Source organism: Brassica rapa, chromosome A01 (assembly GCF_000309985.2).
Source record: "Brassica rapa cultivar Chiifu-401-42 chromosome A01, CAAS_Brap_v3.01, whole genome shotgun sequence".
Classification (NCBI taxonomy): domain Eukaryota; kingdom Viridiplantae; phylum Streptophyta; class Magnoliopsida; order Brassicales; family Brassicaceae; genus Brassica; species Brassica rapa.
Window position 1 is genome coordinate 26,301,415 of NC_024795.2, and position 20,265 is coordinate 26,321,679.

The 20,265-nt window shown below is 32.5% G+C and overlaps 6 protein-coding genes across 6 annotated transcripts; 4 read left to right on the forward strand and 2 right to left on the reverse strand.

Moving 5' to 3' along the window:
- BCPI-2 (cysteine proteinase inhibitor 12) lies at positions 1–1,148 on the forward strand. Its single transcript, XM_009122405.3, has 4 exons — positions 1–240; positions 387–618; positions 686–831; positions 899–1,148. The coding sequence occupies exons 1-4, from the start codon at positions 49–51 to the stop codon at positions 1,034–1,036; spliced, it is 708 nt and encodes a 235-aa protein (XP_009120653.1). The 5' UTR covers positions 1–48; the 3' UTR covers positions 1,037–1,148.
- LOC103845524 (dr1-associated corepressor) lies at positions 1,115–3,240 on the reverse strand. Its single transcript, XM_009122395.3, has 6 exons — positions 2,968–3,240; positions 2,595–2,667; positions 2,426–2,519; positions 1,987–2,127; positions 1,843–1,900; positions 1,115–1,741 (listed from the first exon to the last, which is right to left on the reverse strand). The coding sequence occupies exons 1-6, from the start codon at positions 2,998–3,000 to the stop codon at positions 1,265–1,267; spliced, it is 876 nt and encodes a 291-aa protein (XP_009120643.2). The 5' UTR covers positions 3,001–3,240; the 3' UTR covers positions 1,115–1,264.
- Positions 3,241–3,526: 286 nt separating this feature from the next.
- On the forward strand, positions 3,527–7,929 carry LOC103845545. Its single transcript, XM_033292520.1, has 2 exons — positions 3,527–5,069; positions 5,294–7,929. The coding sequence occupies exon 2, from the start codon at positions 6,220–6,222 to the stop codon at positions 6,931–6,933; it is 714 nt and encodes a 237-aa protein (XP_033148411.1). The 5' UTR covers positions 3,527–5,069; positions 5,294–6,219; the 3' UTR covers positions 6,934–7,929.
- LOC103846146 lies at positions 7,439–9,385 on the forward strand. Its single transcript, XM_018659285.2, has one exon. The coding sequence runs from the start codon at positions 8,157–8,159 to the stop codon at positions 8,895–8,897; it is 741 nt and encodes a 246-aa protein (XP_018514801.1). The 5' UTR covers positions 7,439–8,156; the 3' UTR covers positions 8,898–9,385.
- Positions 9,386–10,782: 1,397 nt separating this feature from the next.
- On the forward strand, positions 10,783–15,593 carry LOC108872046. Its single transcript, XM_033292549.1, has one exon. It carries the CDS (start codon positions 10,895–10,897, stop codon positions 11,444–11,446), a length of 552 nt encoding a protein of 183 aa, XP_033148440.1. The 5' UTR covers positions 10,783–10,894; the 3' UTR covers positions 11,447–15,593.
- A 600-nt stretch (positions 15,594–16,193) lies between these two features.
- Positions 16,194–19,608, reverse strand: LOC103846165 (protein DOWN-REGULATED IN DIF1 11-like). Its single transcript, XM_033292543.1, has one exon. The coding sequence runs from the start codon at positions 19,554–19,556 to the stop codon at positions 19,074–19,076; it is 483 nt and encodes a 160-aa protein (XP_033148434.1). The 5' UTR covers positions 19,557–19,608; the 3' UTR covers positions 16,194–19,073.
- Between the last annotated feature and the right edge of the window lie 657 nt (positions 19,609–20,265).

The window sequence follows — 20,265 nt, forward strand, 5'->3', positions numbered from 1 at the left end:
AAATATCTAAAAAGAAACTCAAAGATTCACCGAACCAAATAAAAAAAGATGCAAAGCCGTTTCTTCTTCTTCATCATTGTTATCTCTCTCTCCCCCATCTTCATTTCCCCCCTGATCGCTACTTTCTGCAACGAAGACATGGCCATGCTCGGAGGCGTTCGCGATGTACCTGCTAACCAGAACAGTGGTGAGGTCGAGAGCCTCGCTCGTTTCGCTGTCGATGAACACAACAAGAAAGAGGTTTGTTTCCCTCTCTCTCTCTCTCTCAGATTCGTGTTTCTGCTTTGATCTAGCGCCGATTGATTTAGAGATTTTTAGGAATTGATTATTCTGGAGGATGACGTGTAGTGATCTGATTAATTGAGTTTACGTTTACAATTTTGTAGAATGCACTGCTCGAGTTCGCGAGAGTGGTGAAGGCGAAAGAGCAAGTTGTGGCGGGAACGATGCACCACCTGACTCTGGAGATCATCGAGGCTGGGAAGAAGAAGCTTTACGAGGCTAAAGTGTGGGTGAAGCCTTGGTTGAACTTCAAGGAGTTGCAGGAGTTCAAGCCTGCTAGTGATGATGGTTCCCCTTCTGCCACCATCACTCCCTCAGATCTTGGCTGCAAGAAAGGTATGAACTTTGAGTAAAAGGAGATACCTTTTGTGTATAAGGAAGAGTTTTGATCATGAAAATTCAGATGAGGGTGCATCTGGATGGAGGGAAGTTCCAGGAGATGATCCGGAAGTGCAGCACGTTGCTGATCATGCTGTTAAGACTATACAGCAGAGGTCTAACTCTTTGTTTCCTTATGAACTTCAGGAGGTTGTTCATGCCAACGCTGAGGTATCTTTCTTTACTCGTGTTCAACCTTGTTTAATACTGTCTGCCATTGATATCACTATGGTTTCAGGTCACTGGGGAGGCTGCAAAGTACAACATGGTTCTGAAGTTGAAGAGAGGAGAGAAGGAGGAGAAGTTCAAGGTGGAGGTTCACAAGAACCATGAAGGTGTTCTCCATCTCAACCACATGGAGCAACACCATGACTAGTTCCGTATGTAATAATATTGGCTGTTTGCTTACTCTGTAAGATATTTTAACTTCTGATGCTACTATTAATCCCTTAAATAACATACCAGAAGAAATAAATTAAGTTACAGTCTTTGGTTCATACAATAAACTGAAACAGGAAGAAACTTTGATAACAGGAGAAGCATTTTTCTAGACAAACTGCTAAATGCTGCTACTCTATTTATGTCCTACTTGTGCGCTTTGTCCTTAGCCTTCTTCGTCATAATCTTCCTCGTCCTCGTCTATTCTCTTACCCAAACTTGCTAACTGTGTTGGATCGATTTTGCCCAACTCCATAGGCCAGCCAGGATATTCATCTGAGGTCGTAGCTGCGTCCGCCGCTGCGACAGGCGCCGGTTTGGTCTCGTTCAGGTCGAGAGATTCAGCGTTGAGATCAAAGTCGATGCCTTCTTTGGGACTTTGGAGTTGTTGCTTGGCGTCTTCGTTTGATGCTGCAATGCCGCCATCGGCATCCTTCTTCTCGTTCTCTTGGGGTGATGACACTGACACATGCATCTGGGAACTGTCTTGAGGAGGTGGCTGTTCCGCCATGGCGGTCTCGAGATCCATCTCGCGGTTCCGATTCTCTCTTTCGGCTGCTTTGGCAGCTCGTCCACCGCGGCCTCTTCCTCGTCCTCTCCCTCTACCACCCCTGCCACTCGGCTTAGCATTCCCCACCTCTTGCTGTAATAACAAACACAATGCCAACAACAGTGTTCAATGGATGTTAGTACTATACATGAATAGACGCTAAATGAAGTTAAGTAAGAAGAAGATGAGCTCACTGTTTTGCTTTTCTTATTTTCCTCGTCGCTGTCATTCACTTCGTCACTAATCGGCTTCCTGTTTAAATCAACAATTCCACATCAGCTTTGATACTGGCTTATATCTATTAAATAACCAGAGTATACGGAGCCAAAAGGTCTAACCTTCTCTTGGAGATGGTGCGATCATCCATGGCAACATCACCAGTCCCATGGCCCTGCCCTTGCGCTTGGCCATAGTCAGGCACCTTGCTCACAACTTCCCTCAGGAAATCAAACACGTTATATCTTTCCACACAATGCTTTCTGTAAACAACAAAACAGCTTTTAAAAAACGTGGAGGCAGTAGTATCACCAAACACCGTATGAAGAAAAAGAGCAAAATGTACTTTATGACACAAATTTGTGGTATAAAGTTCTGTAACATCAACAACATCCTCTCGGTGTTGGACGTTCAGAATAGGACCTATGAGTTGAAAGCTCTTCCGCTTAACAACATCATCTTAACTCTCTAAAATGCAATCAAGCAAACCCATTCATACTCTGCACTCAGCGACAATATGAAGAAGCAAAAAAAAAGGTAAAGCAATAATCAGTTGCTTACAGGTGCAGCGAGCTCACGGTCTTGGCTCCTCTCTCGAGGGTAATCTCATATGTACGATCGCAGAGGTCTTGCAAGAACAACTCCAACGATTTTGCTGCAATAACAGAACATGTAATTAAGCAAAAAACGTATCCTTAAAACTGAAGTGAAAAAAAAAAAAAAGACTCACAGACTAAGACAGGAACTGCCAAAGCAATCTTGCCAACATCCTCATCAGCTTGCATAATCTTTTTAATACGAGCCTTGAAAATTAAAAAAAAAAAACGAAAGTTCATCAATCATTATATACAAACGTAATACATTAACACACAAACGAAAAGTTCAGTTCTTTGAATAATCCCAATGTTAATGTTAACCAGTGACAATAGTCCTCTTTATAAACACTATATCCAACAATAGCTGAAAGTCTCCCCCAATTGAGTGCTAGGTCAACCAGAAATGACATTTACTTAATCTAAACTTGGTCTTAGAAGAAACTCGATCCGGGAGATTGGAGTTTCGAATCCCGACATAATCAAATGGAGACGAGAATAAAAACTTACAGCTGGGAAGCGAGTATCGAGCTTCTTCCTCATGTTTTTTTTTTCCGTTTAAATCCTCAATCCAGAAACCGCACGACAGAGAGGGGGGGGGAATCTTATAAACAGAAACTCCTTTACTGAGATCGGAAAGTAGTTCTTTCGTCTATGGGGACACTGCCAGATCCGGCGACGGCGGTTTCCTTTGTTACTATCTCTCTCTCCTCCTCGATTGAATTAAGATTAAATTTAAAATTTATAAAACTAAAAGGTTTGGGTCAAAAGAAAAATGGTGGTAAAAACAAATGAAAGTAATGTTTTGTTATTAATATACGGCGGATCACAGAGTATTTGTTAGATTGACTAATCGGATTGTGGAAAAGATCTAACCCATACACGTGGTCAGGTATTATTGGATTATAAAACTTCCTCGTCACTGGATTATTATTCTAAAGGGGTTATTTGTGAAATAACCAATAAAATAAACAAAATTAGTTTTCTGGAGAGAGAGTAGAGAGAGATAGAAAGATAAAAGGGGAGAGAGAGTGTGTTTTTGGTTGTTTAGTTAATTTTGTTTTTTTTCTTAGTCATTGGGTGCAATTTCCCTATTCTAAAATTTTCGTCCACATTTTTTTTAAAGGATAAATGGATAATTGCTAAGTTAATCTTTGTTGAGAATTGATATATCCCTGACCAGAAATAGATACTCCTCTATTAATATTATAAAGATGTTCTGCATTTTTTGTCAGGATTATCGATAACTTTTTAAATTTAGAAATCTCATCAAATTATTTTTGGGTAGAATAAATACTGAAATCCTACTATATATTAATTGAGAAGTCATTTAAATTATTTTTTGCTTATGTATCATTCATAGGTGAAATTTAGAATTAATTTTTTTAATTTGATTGGTCGTTAGTATTTGAATTTTCATTTATTTAATTAAAGTTTTAAAAAGGAAACTAATCCTAGAACTAAATAATCTAATCTATATTACCATGCAAACAATTAAATATTTTAAAGATAAAAGAATTAACATAATTTGTTTATAGAAACAATTAAATATCATACATTACATTACAAAAATTTAAAAATATACATATAAATACATATGATATGATAGAAATAATTATATAAACGATTTTAACATATTTATATTAATATTGGATACAATAAATTATAAATTGCAGAAAACTAATTAACCTACTAACAATATTTTGTTATATTCACTATATATATATATATTTATATTTATATTTTTTTTCCCTAAAATGTATCAAATATGCAAAACAGTCAAATATGCAATTTAAAAACATTCAGCCATTTTTCAGTGATAAATGTTGATTGTATAATCTACTTTGAGAAATGATTAAAATTATTTGTATATTTAAATAAGGAAAATATATAGTAAGTCTTTTAAAATAATATAATAAATGAAAATATTTAATATAATATACTAATATGAGACTAAAGTTAATATACTCTATTAATATAATTCATTTAGCCTTGATTATAATAAAATCATACGGTAAATTCTTTAAAGTAATATTAATAAATGAAAAAATTATTATAATATATATTAAAAATGAGAACAATATATTAATACAAGACTAGAGTTAAGACTCTATTGATATAATTTTGATTATAATAAAATTGACATGCTTATTTTGTAATAAGAAAAAAAAAGATACATATATAAAACATCAGTGAAGAATAATAAAACTTGTTTGTTGTATTCTTTGCTATTTTATACTTTTACGTACTTAATTTTTTATATGTTTACCAAAATATATGTGTTTTACGTATTACTATAACCGTTAATTAATTATTTGTAACTATTTTCTTTCTAAATAAAATAAAGTGATAGATAAAAAAATGTGAAAATAGAAAGTGTTATAAAATAAGTTTTCGTTCATTAATCTTTGGGTTTTTTTTAATTAATCAAAAATTATGTCATAAAAAGAGTTTTTGGAAACTTATAATAAAATCTATAGAATTAACAATATATCTCAATAATCTTCTAAGATTATACAATACCAAAACTTTTGATTTTCATACTATTTAAAATAAAAAGGTTATTTTTAATAGTTATGATTATTATTCAAAATTATAAAATTATAAACATAGTACTCGCTTTGTTTTTATTTGTAATTAGTTTTACTTAAAAGTGTGAATATTAGTAATACTTTTACTTTTGAAAAAATAGCATATAATACATAAATTCAACCAATAATAAAAAGGTATCAATTATTTAATTGGTCATACAACATGTAATAAATGTAAAATGTGCTTTGGATTATGTAAATATTTTACATTGTGAAACATACATTTTTTGCTAAAACTACTTAAGTATATAATTATCATAAAATATTTACACTCGCGAAATCGTGTACCTAGTTTAATTTTAAATCAGTAATTGACTACATGCATTTCAAAATTAACTGATATCCATTACACAGAGATCAACGGCGATAACTTGCTCTCGAGGTACTACACTAAAGCCCATCCAGTAGATATATTGCAAAATTAAATATCCAGCGAAATTAACAATAAGAAAATACAAGTGTTCAATGGCAGAACCAGAAACTTTTTATATCGAAATGAGAAAAAAAATTTCGTAAGATCAAATTTTATTTTTAGAAAAGATCAATTTAATTTTTCTTAAACAAAAATAATGATATTAGTCATGTTCGTTTTATAACCGCCACTTTTAGCGGCAGCGACCAAAAATCCAACCTTTTATCACGGCAATACAGACGCCGGTGAGATATCGCTTACCTATTTTTCAGCCGCAGAGTCAACTATCGACAAGTAAAGGGGACGCTGAAATTATAAGCGACACAAGCGTCTCGTTTTTCAAGTCTCCGGCAATCCAGTCGCGTCTATTTCAACTCTTGATTCTGTTATTTTGTTCTCCGTCGTAGCACAATTTTTTGCCGCTGCCGCCAGACTCCGCGTTTACAAAACGAACAGGACTATTTTAGAAAATAGTGGAGTCGGCTGACCCCACTCCTACGACATTGCGTCCTCCCCTGCAAGTGTTGGAGTCTCACCACATACTTTGATTACTCGAGTGAGGAATTAAGGATAACCTAAACGAAATAGAAGAATAGATTAATGTAGTGCATATGTCAAACACGTGACCCTTGAAAAAGGAAATCACGTTCATTATAAACTATACAATATGAATAGGAAATAATTAAGTTAGCTTTTCTATGATTAAATAATTTCCTTTTATCATCATAAGACTTTAGCTATATATATATATATGCATGTATGCCATATGAGATTATGAGAACACTGAACACACCACAGAGATCAATTAATATGGCTCCAACGATAAAAACCATCGCTGAATACAAGTCTCACCAATACTACTTCGTCGATTTCTTTGGAGACAATTTGTTCGTCACTCAAACCGAGACTCCCTCCGTCATCAGGCGATGGATCCGATACGTTGTCTACCGTCACCGTCGTTCTCGCTCTCGTCACCCTCTCGTCGTTGGAGTCGGCGTCCAGTGGACACCGCCATGGTATTTCTCAGCGCCGAAGGGTTATTACCGTCCAGCAGATACTCTCCAGTTATGCGTGGGAACTTTATGTCTCATCATCCAGCTCTCTTACTGTAAGCGTGTCCCGACAATCCTTCGAAGGTTCCTCACGAATCCCGAAACAACTTTCGTCGGTATAAGGAACAGTCAAGACGTGGAGAGGCTAGTAAGAACTAAACAGCAGTTGGAGATTGGAGAACTTCTTGACGTAAGGAACTACTTCACGCTCACGGATTGGCATGGTAGGAGTTTCAGGCCTCGTTCGTTTGAGGAGATTGTTGAGACTTGTATGGGGTTTCGAGGAGTTAGGCTAGATAAGAATATAAGCAAGAGTAATTGGAGTGTCGGCTACCTTAGCCATGATCAGTTACTTCAGGCTTCAGTAGATGCTTATGTTTGCTTCAAGCTCGGTGTTGATTCTCGTCTATGGGAAGTCTGAAGACATGTATCACAGGAATAGTATGTTATGAATCTTTTCTTTATTCTTTTGTTATATTGTGGCTAGGAATAAGCTGTTTTCACATTTTAATCCATGAACATTATTAATAGAGGGTTAATATCCTTGATCATTCATCTTACAGCTTTTCCTACATAAGACGATTTACGAAAATATTAAATTATGCAAACTAAGAAATAAAAGATAACCAATCTTTAATCAAAGTAAAATATAATCGCCAAATTAATAAAAGATTTCAGATAAAGTCTATGGAACGGATACACAAAATATACCAAAGGATCCAATGTTGCAAATCTTGTCTAGGTCAATGCCTTCTAGTTAGAAAACTACATAATACGTTATAGTTTTATGTGTCATATAATTGTTTTGGAGTAAGTTATACGAGACAATAACACAATAGTATTCCCCATATTTAAACAGTTGGCTGTGGAGGGAACAGTACTCGTACAACGGTACAAGAGACGTGAGAGCGAGACAAACAAAAGGCCAAACCTACTCATCGTTATATAGTTTTAATATTTACCTCTTTTTAGACTACTAATATTTACCTATTTTGGAATGGATTTAACAGCTAGTCAAATCATATTCCTTCTGTCAGATTATCAAGAATTTTTAAATTTGGAATTCGTCAAATTATTTTCTGGAGAGAATAAATTTTAATTTAATTCAGGAATTGCCGCTAATGATATAATAAAACAAAGAAAAGAAAATCAGTAATTAATAAAATAAAGAAAAGAATATCAGTAATTATTTTGAGGTTGGTGTAAATGACGTGAGGATAAGATAGGCTAAACCTAGCCTACATGTATCTCAGCCGTTCAAATTTATCTGACATCAATTTTACGAAGATCAACGGTGGTAATTTTCTCTTGAATACGACAGTAGTGGATATTTACCAAATGAATTACCCTCCAACTGTTTTTGCCCAAAAAAAAAAAAAAAGAATTACCCTCCAACTGTTAAAATAAGAAAAGAAAATAAAATAGGAAATAATTAACTTTTCTATGATAAAATACTTTCCTTTATCATCAAAATATTGTATACAATTTTAGCAAAAAAAAAAAAAAAATTGTATACAAGCCATAAAGCGGCATTTTTTCTTCTCGTTCAAATTTCAAATTAGAGAAAAAGAAATCAAATGTCTAGAACGATCAGACCTTCGCGAAGGTTCTATAATCATACTAACGCTTTAGCTATTTATATGGATGCAACAAATCACAAAACAAGCCCTAAAGCGTTATTATTTGTTTCTCTCCTTCAAATTTTCAAATCAGAGAAAAACAAAGGTTCATATGGCTCCAACAATCAAAACCATGGGGGAGTACAAGTCTCACCAAGTCTACTTCATCGACTTCTTTGGACAGAACCTGGACGTCACTCAAACCGAGACTCCCTCCATCATCAGGCGCTGGATCCGAGACATCCTCTACCGTCACCGTCGTTCGCGTTGTTCTCACCCTCTCGTCGTTGGAGTCGGCGTCCAGTGGACACCGTCATGGTACTTCTCACCACCAGCGTACGACCGTGCAGCGGACACTCTCCAGTTATGCGTGGGAACATCAGTTCTCATCGTCCAGCTCTCTTACTGTCAGCGCGTCCCCAACATCCTTCGACGTTTCCTCACGAATCCCGACACGACTTTTGTCGGTTTCTGGAACAGCCAAGACGTTAGAAAGCTGGAAATAACGAGACACCGGTTGGAGATTGGAGAGCTTCTTGATGTAAGGAAGTACCTTGCAGATCAACAAGGTAGGAGTCTGAGGGGTCGTTCGTTTGAGGGGATTGTTGAGGAATGTATGGGGCTTGAAGGAGTGAAGCTAGATCGGAAGATAAGCAAGAGTGATTGGAGTGTTGACTACCTCAGTAAAGAGCAGTTAGTTCAGGTGTCGGTGGATGCTTATGTTTCCTTCAAGCTCGGTGTTGATGCTCGTCTATGGGAAGTTTAAAGACATGTATCAAGAAGAATAATATGTCGTCCTGAATCTTTAGTCTTTACTCTTTTGTTAGATTGTTGAAAAAGAAAAATGTTATCACTCGTTAATTTCTTCCATGAGTAATAACTAATAAGATTATAAATATTATGAATATATAACTGAATGTCCTTTATATCTCATTATTGCAGCGTTTTACACAAGATGATTTAAGAAGATATTATATTAGTACATGAGAGCATCTGCCTTTGTGTGATTTTAGTGATTGAAACTAAACATTTGGTGAGAATTTTTTAGTTTTTGAAATATTCACTAATACAATTTTAATAAGAGTCATTCTTGGATTCACCCCCTAGGGTGAACCTCTAGGTTCACCAACCAATAGAATTTCATTATTTCAAATTCGATATCTTTTAAAAAAGGAAACAAAATATTCTCAAATTATATTATGTTTTTAAAATAAAAAAGTAAAAAAAATAATAGTTACAGAAAAAAGAATTAAATTTTTTTTTTAATGTTGTCAACAAAACACTAAACCCTAAATCCTAATCCATAAACCCTAAACCCCTGGGTAAACCATAAACCCTTGGGTAAACCCTAAACCCTTGGGTAAACCTTAAACCCTTGGATAAATCCTAAACTCTAAATAAAAAACGACTAAAACTCTAAACTCTAAACGCTTGAATGTTTTAGTGTATAGTGATTTTGATTTAGAGTTAAGGATTTATCCTAGAGTTTAGGGTTTATCCAAGAGTTTAGGGTTTAGGATTAAGAGTTTAGGGATTAGAATTTAGGGTTTAGGGTTTAATGTTATGCTGACGACGTAAAATATTTTTTTTTGTAATTATTATTATTTTTTTATCTTTTAATTTTAAAAACATAATATAATTTGACAATATTTTGTTTCTTTTTTTAAAAGATATCAAATATAAAATAAGACAATCTTATTGGTTGGTGAACCTAAAGGTTCACCCTAGGGGGTAGACCTAAGAATAAGTCTTTTAATAATTTGTTTTCATAAAAACCAATATAAATGTTTGGTAAAAAATTCCCTTAACTTTCAATGTCTTCACGTTGCGTTATAGTTAGTTATATGTGTCATATAATTTGTTTTTGAGTAAGGTATAAAGTATTAGTAGAACTGTGGAATAGGACACTGTCACGATAACAAACAAAAAAGACACTGTAACGATGAACGGAGAGAAACACGGTCTGTTACGGTACTCGGTAGCGTGTCCTAGATAAGCCAAATGCAGGACGCCATACAGATGCATACAGTGATCGTACAAGAGGAGTGAGAGATGCGAAAGTCTTACCTAAAGTGCATCTGAAGTTCTCAACCGTCCAAAATCGAACAACTTTTTTTTCTTTTTTTACGGGATAAATTGATAGTATTTGTATTTGTTGTTGCATATGCTTGACCAGAAGTATATACTTATCCAATAATATTATATAGATATTTCCTTTTTTCTTTGTCAGGAATCGGATTCTCAGAAAATTTTAAATTTGAAAGTTATCGTTATTTTTTTGGGAGGTAATAATCTTTAAAATTTAATCAGCAATTGCCGAAATAGTAAATAAAGAAAAAAAAAATATCAGTAATTACTTTGGGGTTGGAGTAGATGACTTGATAGTGTGATAAGCTAAACCTAGCCTACATGCATCTCAACCGTTCAAATTTAGCTGACATAAATTTCACGAAGATCAACGGGGGCTAGTAACGCTTTTAATTAAGTTAGCTTTTCTAAGATTAAATAGTGTCTTTCTTTTACCATCATAATAAAGCTTTGGCTATTTATATGCATGACATATGAGAACAAATCACACAGCTCAGTATCCAAGCCCTAGAGCGTTATTGTTTTTTTCCTCTCTCCTTCACATTTCAGAGTTAGTAAAACAAATCAAATGGCTCCAACGACCAGAAGTCTGACCAATACCACTCTGTCGATTTGTTTGGAGAAGATTTGACAGTCACTCAAACCAAGACTCCCTCCGTCATCACTCATCAGACGATGAATCCAAGATGTAGTCTTCCATCACCGTCGCTTGCGCTTGAGTCACCCTCTCGTCGTTGGAGTCGGCGTCCAGTGGACACCCCACCCTCATGGTATTTCTCATCCCCGCCGAGTCACTACCGTCCTGCGGATACTCTCCAGTTATGCGTGGGAACATCATGTCTTATCATCCAGCTCTCTTACTGTAAGCGTGTCCCCGACATCATTCCAAGGTTCCTCACGGATCCAAACACAACTTTTGTCGGTATTAGGAACAGTCAAGGCGCGAAGAGGCTAGCACGAACTAGACATCAGTTGGAGATTGGAGAAATTCTTGACGCAAGGATGTATGTCGTGGATTCACAAGGCAGGAGTCTGAGGGGTCGTTCGTTTGAGGAGATTGTTGAGAAATGTATGGGGTTTCGAGGAGTGAAGCTTGATCGGGGGATAAGCAGGAGTGATTGGAGTGTTGAGTACCTTAGCAATGATCAGATACTTCAGGTGTCAGTAGATGCTTATGTTTGCTTCAAGCTTGGTGTTTCTGCTCGTTTATGGCAAGTTAAATTTTAAGCGATGTATCGAAGTAACAAAATGTGCTGAATCGTTGATCTTTCTTCTTTTGTAAGAGCACCTCCAACAACAAGTTCTAGAGGAAAGTGAATGGCCAAAAGTTCTAATGTTAGTTTTTTAGAAACTCTTCTCACACTAACAAAACACATGTCACTCACCAAAGATAAATTGATGCTTTTATTGATTTCAAAATAATAAAACAAATTCAAGTAATTATAATAATAATTTTTTTTTCATTTAGAAACTTTGATGGTGTTTAACCATTGAAGTTGCTCTAGGTTGTGGAAAATAAAAACTGTTATTCACTCGCTGATTTCTTTTATAATAAGATTACTAGATTTTGATCCGCGCTTTCAAAGCTTGTATATATTAGAATTATGCTTCTATGGTTTGTATAGTTACGAATATATGCTTTCAACACAAACGTTAATAATTATATTATGGAGTTCAGTTTTATTTTTTTTGGCATAAGTAACGCTGATAAATGCTGCTGCATTGTTATTGGCTAATATATTCTTCATTCTGATTGGTTTATTATGCTGGCCGAATTTAATTAATAAAATTAATATTAATATAAAAAAGGCAATGACATGTCACTGTAAATAACTTCAAAAATATGGACAGAATCCTAGTAGGAATTCTGCTTTAATAGTATAGATGGGATAATGGTATACATGAATCTTAAAGAATTTGATAAATTTTGAGATTCCATTCGAAATCATTTGTTATTTAGAAATTTTAGTTTTTACTGATTTTGTGATTCTATTAATTTTGTTTTTTTTTGTTTAAAAAAAAAAAATCGTTTTATCGTTGGTATTAGTATATACATTTTTTTCCTATTTTACTCATAAACGAATAAAATTAATCAAAATATAGAGCCATTTAGGGAATATTCAAAATCTCATAACGTCTTTGGAACGAGAACAGTATATTCAAAATGTACCAAAGGAATATATTGTTTACAAATGTTGTTCTAGCTAGGTCAATGTTTTATATGTGTCAGATAATTGTTTTGGAGTAAGGTGTAAGAGTCGTTGTAGATATTATGCAATAGGACAATGGCGCAATAGTATATTCATATAGTTGGCCATGGAGGGAAACATGGTCTGCAATATATGGTAGTGTGTCCTAAATAAACCCAATTCAGGACGTTATGTACAGTGACATTACACCAATATGAAACGTATAGAGTAGTGTTTCATGACTTAAGTAAAAGATTGTAACTAATAGAAACTTGGATCTATGTTCCTTGAAAAATTTCATGGTCTAAAATAGTGATGAATTTGCAAAACCAAAAATCATTTGTAGATGAATCATATATGTTTTTTACAAAGAATTGTATAAGAGCTTTGTCTAGTCTTGTCTAATAGATCTTTATGATAAGTACTACATAAATCTTTAACAGGCAAGCAAGAAGAAGAAGAAGCAAAAACATGAACAAGGATGACTGTGGATATATAACTTGAAACGCCGTTTGAGATACATACCAAGAATATAGACAATCATGAAACTTTGTCTTTTGGTTCGTTGATCCCTCTGAGCTTACGTTTGAGTTTTTACTGGTTATATATAAAAGTTTCTGAACTGTTGAAATATGATGCTTTTTCTTTCATATAGAATATTGGCCCATCAAGCATCAACATATTGTTCATTTGATCAAGTAAATTTCCATCTGAGTCTCCTCATGAGAATCTATATTTTGATCCTATGAAGACAAAGATTATTTCATTCTGTAAGTGGATTATTACAAAAGAAGAGATACTATAAACCTTGAAAAATAGAGAAGTTATATGTTTTGTGGAAAACATTCTAAAGGAGTATTATATAATTAACGAACAACCCGTTATCAGGAATTTTCATATTAGGTCCTAACCAGGATCATAAAAATGAGATGAACGTTTTTATTTCACAAAAAATGAAAGTTACCTTTTTTTTTCCTATATCGTTCTCTCACTTTTGATTTGTTTTCATAAATTTAATTGAATTTCAAATCACTTAATTTATTTGAATTACAAAGAAAGAAATATATGATTTTGTTTAACAAGATTCATGTGTAACTATGTTTTATATTTGATAAAATAAAAAACTATGCTAAGCAAACACTAGTTTGAACAACCAAGATATCACACTAAAGTTTTCTTATACCACATAAAGTTAGGAAAACGAATAAGCCGATGAGTGTTTTATTTTATTTTATATAGTTAGAATAATATAACAAACCATTATTTCATAATACATCATATAATATAACAAAAGATTCAATCAAGATAACTAAATCATATGGTCGTGAGATGATGAAGGACTTTCAACTTCAGCAGAACATCTGTTCCAAACCTCATTAGTTTTGAAAGAAACTTGAGAAGCAAAGCGTTTGAGTTGATACAATCGAAACATGAACTTTCTAATCTCCATGTAACATTCTTTTCCAGCTCTTACTACCATCAAACAACACTCTCTTGAAACAGGTTTGTTTGTAAGAATCTCGCTAAGAACATCTTCATTACATTCTGAAATACCACTGGGCCCCATCTTATCAGCGCAGGTTCCGAGATACGTTTTGTGTTTTGGTGAGAGGTTTTCTAGCATATAAATATTGTACTCCTGCGAAGCCGGCGATAACGCATCCAATGTATCAAACTCAGCGGGATTGACTAGTGGTTTATCGTCAACATCTTCTTGGCCCAAACATGGATACACACATGACACTAAAGTGTTGATTATGAAAAATGCCATAAAAATTGTCTTAGTGTCCATTTTGTATGATTAATTTTTTTCTCCTCTTACCATGATATCTAATTGTATATATAGTAATCAAATGGTTTTGAATGTTATTGATGGTGAATGTATTAATTAATTAAATAACATTTTAGTTGTTATGAAATAACACAATTCCTTTATTACTTTAGTTAACTCTAAGAATAACATTTTTAAATTGATTTCTATGTTACATGCATTGATAGTTAATTAAATACTCACTATGTTTCATGTCTCTTCAATTTTTTTGCATACAAATTAAGAAAGTTAAAGTTTGTTGGTTATCCTTATTAAATATAATATTTTGTTTGGATTTATCTTATAATGAACTAAAAATAAGAGGAAACTGAAATTCATTTTAAGTATTTATGAAAAATGTATAACGACATTTATAATTACAAAATATTTTTATAAAAATAAAATTACACCAATATGAAATGTATAGAGTAGTGTTTCATGTCTTAAGTAAATGATTGTGACTACAATGGAAACTTGGATCTATGTTTCTTGAAAAATTTCATGGTCTAAAATAGTGATGAATTTGCAAAATCAAAGATCATTTGTAGATGAAGCATATATGTTTTTTTGCAAAGAGTTGTATAAGAGCTTTGTCTAGTCTTGTCTAATAGATCTTTATGATTAAGTCCTACATAAATCTTTAACAAGCAAGCAAGAAGACATGAACAAGGATGACTAGGGATATTTAACTTGAAACGCCGTTTGAGATAAATACTAACATAGACAATCATGAAATTTTGATCCCTCTGAGTTTATGTTTATTTGACTTCTTACTGGTTATACTTGAATAAAAGCTTCTGAACTGTTGAAATATGGTGCTTTTTTTCATATAGAGTATTGGCCCATCAAGCATAAGCATATTGTTCCTTTGATCAAGTAAATTTCCATCTGATTAGTCTCCTCATGTGAATCTATATTTTGATCCAATGAAAACAAAGATTATTTCATTTTGTAAGTCGATTATTACAAAAGAAGAGATGATATAAACCTTGAAAAACAGAGAAGTTATATGTTTTGTGGAAAACATTCTAAAGGAGTTTTAGATAATTAACTCACAGCCCGTTATCAGGAATTTTCATATTAGGTCCTAACTAGGATCATAAATTTGAGATGAAAATTTTTATTTCACGAAAAATGAAAGTTACCTATTGTTTTTCCCAATATCGTTCTCTCACTTTTGATTTATTTTCATAAATTTAATTGAATTTCAAATCACTTAATTTATTTGAGTTACAAAGAAAGAAATATACGTTTTTAACAAGATTCATGTGCAATTATGTTTTATATTTGATAAAATAAAAAAACTATGCTAAGAAACACTTGTTAGAACAACCAAGATATCGCACTAAAGTTTTCATATACCACATTAGAGTTAGAAAATGAATAAGCCGATGAATGTTTTATTTTATTTTATATAGTTAGAATAATATAACAAACCATTATTTCATAATACATCATATAATATAACAAAAGATTCAATCAAGATAACTAAATCGTGTGGTCTTGAGATGATGAAGGACTTTCAACTTCAGCAGAACATCTGTTCCAAACCTCATTAGTTTTGAAAGAAACTTGAGAAGCAAAACGTTTGAGTTGATACAATTGAAACATGAACTTTCTAATCTCCATGTAGCATTCTTTTCCGGCTCTTACTACCATCAAACAACACTCTCTTGAAACAGGTTTGTTTGTAAGAATCTCGCTAAGAACATCTTCATTACATTCTGAAATACCACTAAGCCCCATCTTATCAGCGCAGGTTCCGAGATACGTTTTGTATTTTGGTGGGAGGTTCTCTAACATATAAATATTGTACCCCTGCGAAGCCGGCGATAACGCATCCAATGTATCAAACTCAGCGGGATTGACTAGTGGTTTATCGTCAACATCTTCTTGGCCCAAAAATGGATACACACATGACACTAAAGTGTTGATTATGAAAAATGCCATAAAAATTTTCTTAGTGTCCATTTTGTATGATTTATTTTTTACTTATTCTTTGATTTTTTTTTCTCCTCTTACCATGATACCTAAATGTATATATATATATATATATATTAATCAAATGGTTTTGAATGCTATTGATGGTGAATGTATTAATTAATAAAATAACATTTTTAGTTGTTTTGAAATAACACAATTCCTTTATTACTTTAGTTAGCTCTAAGAATAACATCTTTAAATTGATTTATATGTTTCAGGCATTGATAGTTAATTAAATACTCACTATGTTTCATGTGTCTTTATATTTTTTGCATAAAAATAAACAAAGTAAATTTTTTTTGGTTATACTTATTAAATATAATATTTTGTTTGGATTTATATCATGAACTAAAAATAAGAGGAAACTAAAAATTATTTTAAGTATTTATGAAAAATGTATAACGACATTTATAATTACTAAATATTTTTTAAAAATAAAATTACACCAATATGAAACGTATAGAGTAGTGTTTCATGACTTAAGTAAAAAAATTTAACTAATGGAAACTTGGATCTACGTTTCTTGAAAAATTTCATGGTCTAAAATAGTGATGAATTTGCAAAACCAAAGATCATTTGTAGATGAAGCATATATGCTTTTTTGCAAAGAATGGTATAAGAGCTTTGTCTAGTCTTGTCTAATAGATCTTTGTGATTAAGTACTACATAAATCTTTAACAAGCAAGTAAGAAGAAGAAGAAAAAACATGAACAAGGATTACCGTGGATATATAACTTGAAACGCCGATTGAGATAAATACCAAGAACATATAGACAATCATGAAGTTTTGTCTCTTGGTTCGTTGATCCCTCTGAGTTTATGTTTATCTGATTTCTTACTGGTTATAGTTGAATGAAAGATTCTAAACTGTTGAAATATGATGCTTTTTCCCATATAGAGTATTGTCCCATCAAGCATAAGCATATTATTCCTTTGATCAAGTAAATATCCCACTGATCAGTCTCCTCATGAGAATCTATATTTTGATCTTATGAAGACAAAGATTATTTCATTCTGTAGTGGATTATTACAAAAGAAGAGATGATATAAACCTTGAAAAACAGAGAAGTTATATATTTGGTGAAAACATTGTAAAAGAGTTTTAGATAATTAACTCACAACCCGTGATCAGGAATTTTCATATTAGGTCCTTAATAGGATGATAAAAATGAGATGAACGTTTTTATTTCATGAGAAATTAAAGTTACCTATTGGTTTTCCCAATATCATTCTCTCTCTTTTTATTTGTTTTCATAAATTTAATTGAATTTCAAATCACTTAATTTATTTGAGTTATAAAGAAAGAAATATACGATTTTTTTAGCAAGATTCATGTGAAATTATGTTTTATATTTGATAAAATAAAAAACTATGCTAAGCAAATACTAGTTAGAAAAACCAATACATCGCACTAAAGTTTTCTTCTACCACATTAGAGATAGAAAAACGAATAAGCTGATGAATGTTTTATTTTAATTTTATATAGTTAGAATAATATAACAAACCATTATTTGATAATACATCATATAATATAACAAAAAGATTCAATCAAGATAACTAAATCGCGTAGTCGTGAGATGATGAAAGACTTTCAACTTCAGCAGAACATCTGTTCCAAACCTCATTAGTTTTGAAAGAAACTTGAGAAGCAAAGCGTTTGAGTTGATACAATCGAAACATGAACTTTCTAATCTCCATGTAGCATTCTTTTCCAGCTCTTACTACCATCAAACAACACTCTCTTGAAACAGGTTTGTTCGTAAGAATCTCTCTAAGAACATCTTCATTACATTCCGAAATACCACTGGGCCCCATCTTATCAGCGCAGGTTCCGAGATACGTTTTATATTTTGGTGGGAGGTTCTCTAACATATAAATATTATACTCCTGCGAAGCCGGTGATAATGCATCCAATGTATCAAACTCACCGGGATTGACCAGAGCTTTATCGTCAATATCTTCTTGGCCCAAACATGGATACGCACATGACACTAAAGTGTTGATTATGAAAAATGCCATAAAAATTGACTTAGTGTCCATTTTGTAAGATTAATTTTTTATTTATTCTTTGATTTTTTTCTCCACTTACCATGATATATAAATGTATATATATAGTAATCAAATGGTTTTGAATGTTATTGATTGTGAATGTATTAATTAATAAAATAACATTTTTAGTTGTTTTGAAATAACATAATTTCTTTATTACTTTAGTTAGCTCTAAGAATAACATTTTTAAATTGATTTCTATGTTTCAGGCATTGATAGTTAATTAAATACTCACTATGTTTCATGTGTCTTTAAATTCTTTGTATAAGAGCTTTGTCTTGTCTTATCTAATAGATCTTTATGATTAAGTACTACATAAATTTTTAACAAGCAAGCAAGAAGAAGAAGAAGCAAAAACATGAACAAGGATGACTGTGGATATATAACTTTAAACGCCGTTTGAGATAAATACCAAGAACATAGACAATCATGAATTTTTTCTCTTGGTTCGTTGATCCCTCTAAGTTTATGTTAATCTGAGTTCTTACTGGTTATACTTGAATAAAAGTTTCTGAACTGTTGAAATATGATGCTTTTTTTCATATAGAGTATTGGCGCATCAAGCATAAGCATATTGTTCATTTGATCAAGTAAATTTTCCTCTGATCAGTCTCCTAATGAGAATCTATATTTTGATCCTATGAAGACAAAGATTATTTCATTCTGTAAGTGGATTATTACAAAAGAAGAGAGGATATAAACCTTGAAAAACAAAGAAGTTATATGTTTTGTGGAAAACATTGTAAAAGAGTTTTAGATAATTAACGAACAACCCGTTAAGAATTTTCATATTCGGCCCTAACAAAAGATTCAATCAAGATAACTAAATCATGTGGTCGTGAGAAGATGAAGGACTTTCAACTTCAGCAGAACATCTATTCCAAACCTCATTAGTTTTGAAAGAAACTTGAGAAGCAAAGCGTTTTAGTTGATACAATTGAAACATGAACTTTCTAATCTTCATGTAGCATTCTTTTCCAGCTCTTACTACCATCAAACAACAATCTCTTGAAACAGGTTTGTTTGTAAGAATCTCTCTAAGAACATCTTCATTACATTCCGAAATGCCACTGGGCCCCATCTTATCAGCGCAGGTTCCGAGATACGTTTTGTATTTTGGTGGGAGGTTCTCTAACATATAGATATTGTACTCTTGCGAAGCCGGCGATAACACATCCAATGTATCAAACTCACCGGGATTGATCAGTGGTTTATCGTCAACATCTTCTTGGCCTAAACATGGATACACACATGACACTAAAGTGTTGATTATGAAAAATGCCATAAAAATTGTCTTAGTGTCCATTCTGTATAATTAATTTTTTACTTATTCTTTGATTTTTTTTCTCCTCTTACCATGATATCTAAATGTATATATATAGTAATCAAATGGTTTTGAAAGTTATTGATGGTGAGTGTATTAATTAATAAAATAACATTTTTAGTTGTTTTGAAATAACATATTTCTTTTATTACTTTAGTTAGCTCTGTGTTTCAGGCATTGATAGTTAGTTAAATACTCACTATGTTTCATGCGTTTAAATTTTTTGCATAACGACATTTATAATTACTAGGGGGGGGGGTGTTTTAGGTAATTTATGTCAAAATGACAAATCTACTCTCATTGAAACATGAATTTTAAAAACTCATTTAAAATCTAGTGTTATTGAACTTGACATTTTATAAAGTACTATGAACTCTACTGTTATTGAAAATATTTTAAGTTGTGGAGTTTAAAGTTTTTCAAGTGATTTTAGAGTGTTTGGGTGAAGTTTATAAGTTAAAAAAAAAATAAAAGTCAAATCCCATGGTTTATGTGATATTCTATAGTGGTTTAACAAAAATTATTTTATTCTCTACAATTCCTTAAAATCATCTAAAACCTCATTAAAAATCAAATCACCTCAAATTTTACATTGAATACACCCTCTAAATATTTTTTAAAAATAAAATGACACCAATATAAAACGTATAGAGTAGTGTTTCATGACTTAAGTATGATTATTGTGATTGAG

What these genes read in the sequence shown, in the direction of transcription:
- BCPI-2 (XM_009122405.3), top strand. Translation starts at nt 49, where the DNA reads ATGCAAAGCCGTTTCTTCTTCTTCATCATTGTTATCTCTCTCTCCCCC. An exon ending in AGATCTTGGCTGCAAGAAAG is followed by an intron (nt 619 to 685) that starts GTATGAACTTTG and finishes ATGAAAATTCAG; the next exon opens with ATGAGGGTGCATCTGGATGG. An exon ending in TTGTTCATGCCAACGCTGAG is followed by an intron (nt 832 to 898) that starts GTATCTTTCTTT and finishes CTATGGTTTCAG; the next exon opens with GTCACTGGGGAGGCTGCAAA.
- LOC103845545 (XM_033292520.1), top strand. Translation starts at nt 6,220, where the DNA reads ATGCCATATGAGATTATGAGAACACTGAACACACCACAGAGATCAATT.
- LOC108872046 (XM_033292549.1), top strand. Translation starts at nt 10,895, where the DNA reads ATGAATCCAAGATGTAGTCTTCCATCACCGTCGCTTGCGCTTGAGTCA.
- LOC103845524 (XM_009122395.3), bottom strand. Translation starts at nt 3,000, where the DNA reads ATGAGGAAGAAGCTCGATACTCGCTTCCCAGCT. An exon ending in TCGATACTCGCTTCCCAGCT is followed by an intron (nt 2,668 to 2,967) that starts GTAAGTTTTTAT and finishes TTAATTTTCAAG; the next exon opens with GCTCGTATTAAAAAGATTAT. An exon ending in CGCACCATCTCCAAGAGAAG is followed by an intron (nt 1,901 to 1,986) that starts GTTAGACCTTTT and finishes TGATTTAAACAG; the next exon opens with GAAGCCGATTAGTGACGAAG.
- LOC103846146 (XM_018659285.2), top strand. Translation starts at nt 8,157, where the DNA reads ATGCAACAAATCACAAAACAAGCCCTAAAGCGTTATTATTTGTTTCTC.
- LOC103846165 (XM_033292543.1), bottom strand. Translation starts at nt 19,556, where the DNA reads ATGGACACTAAGACAATTTTTATGGCATTTTTCATAATCAACACTTTA.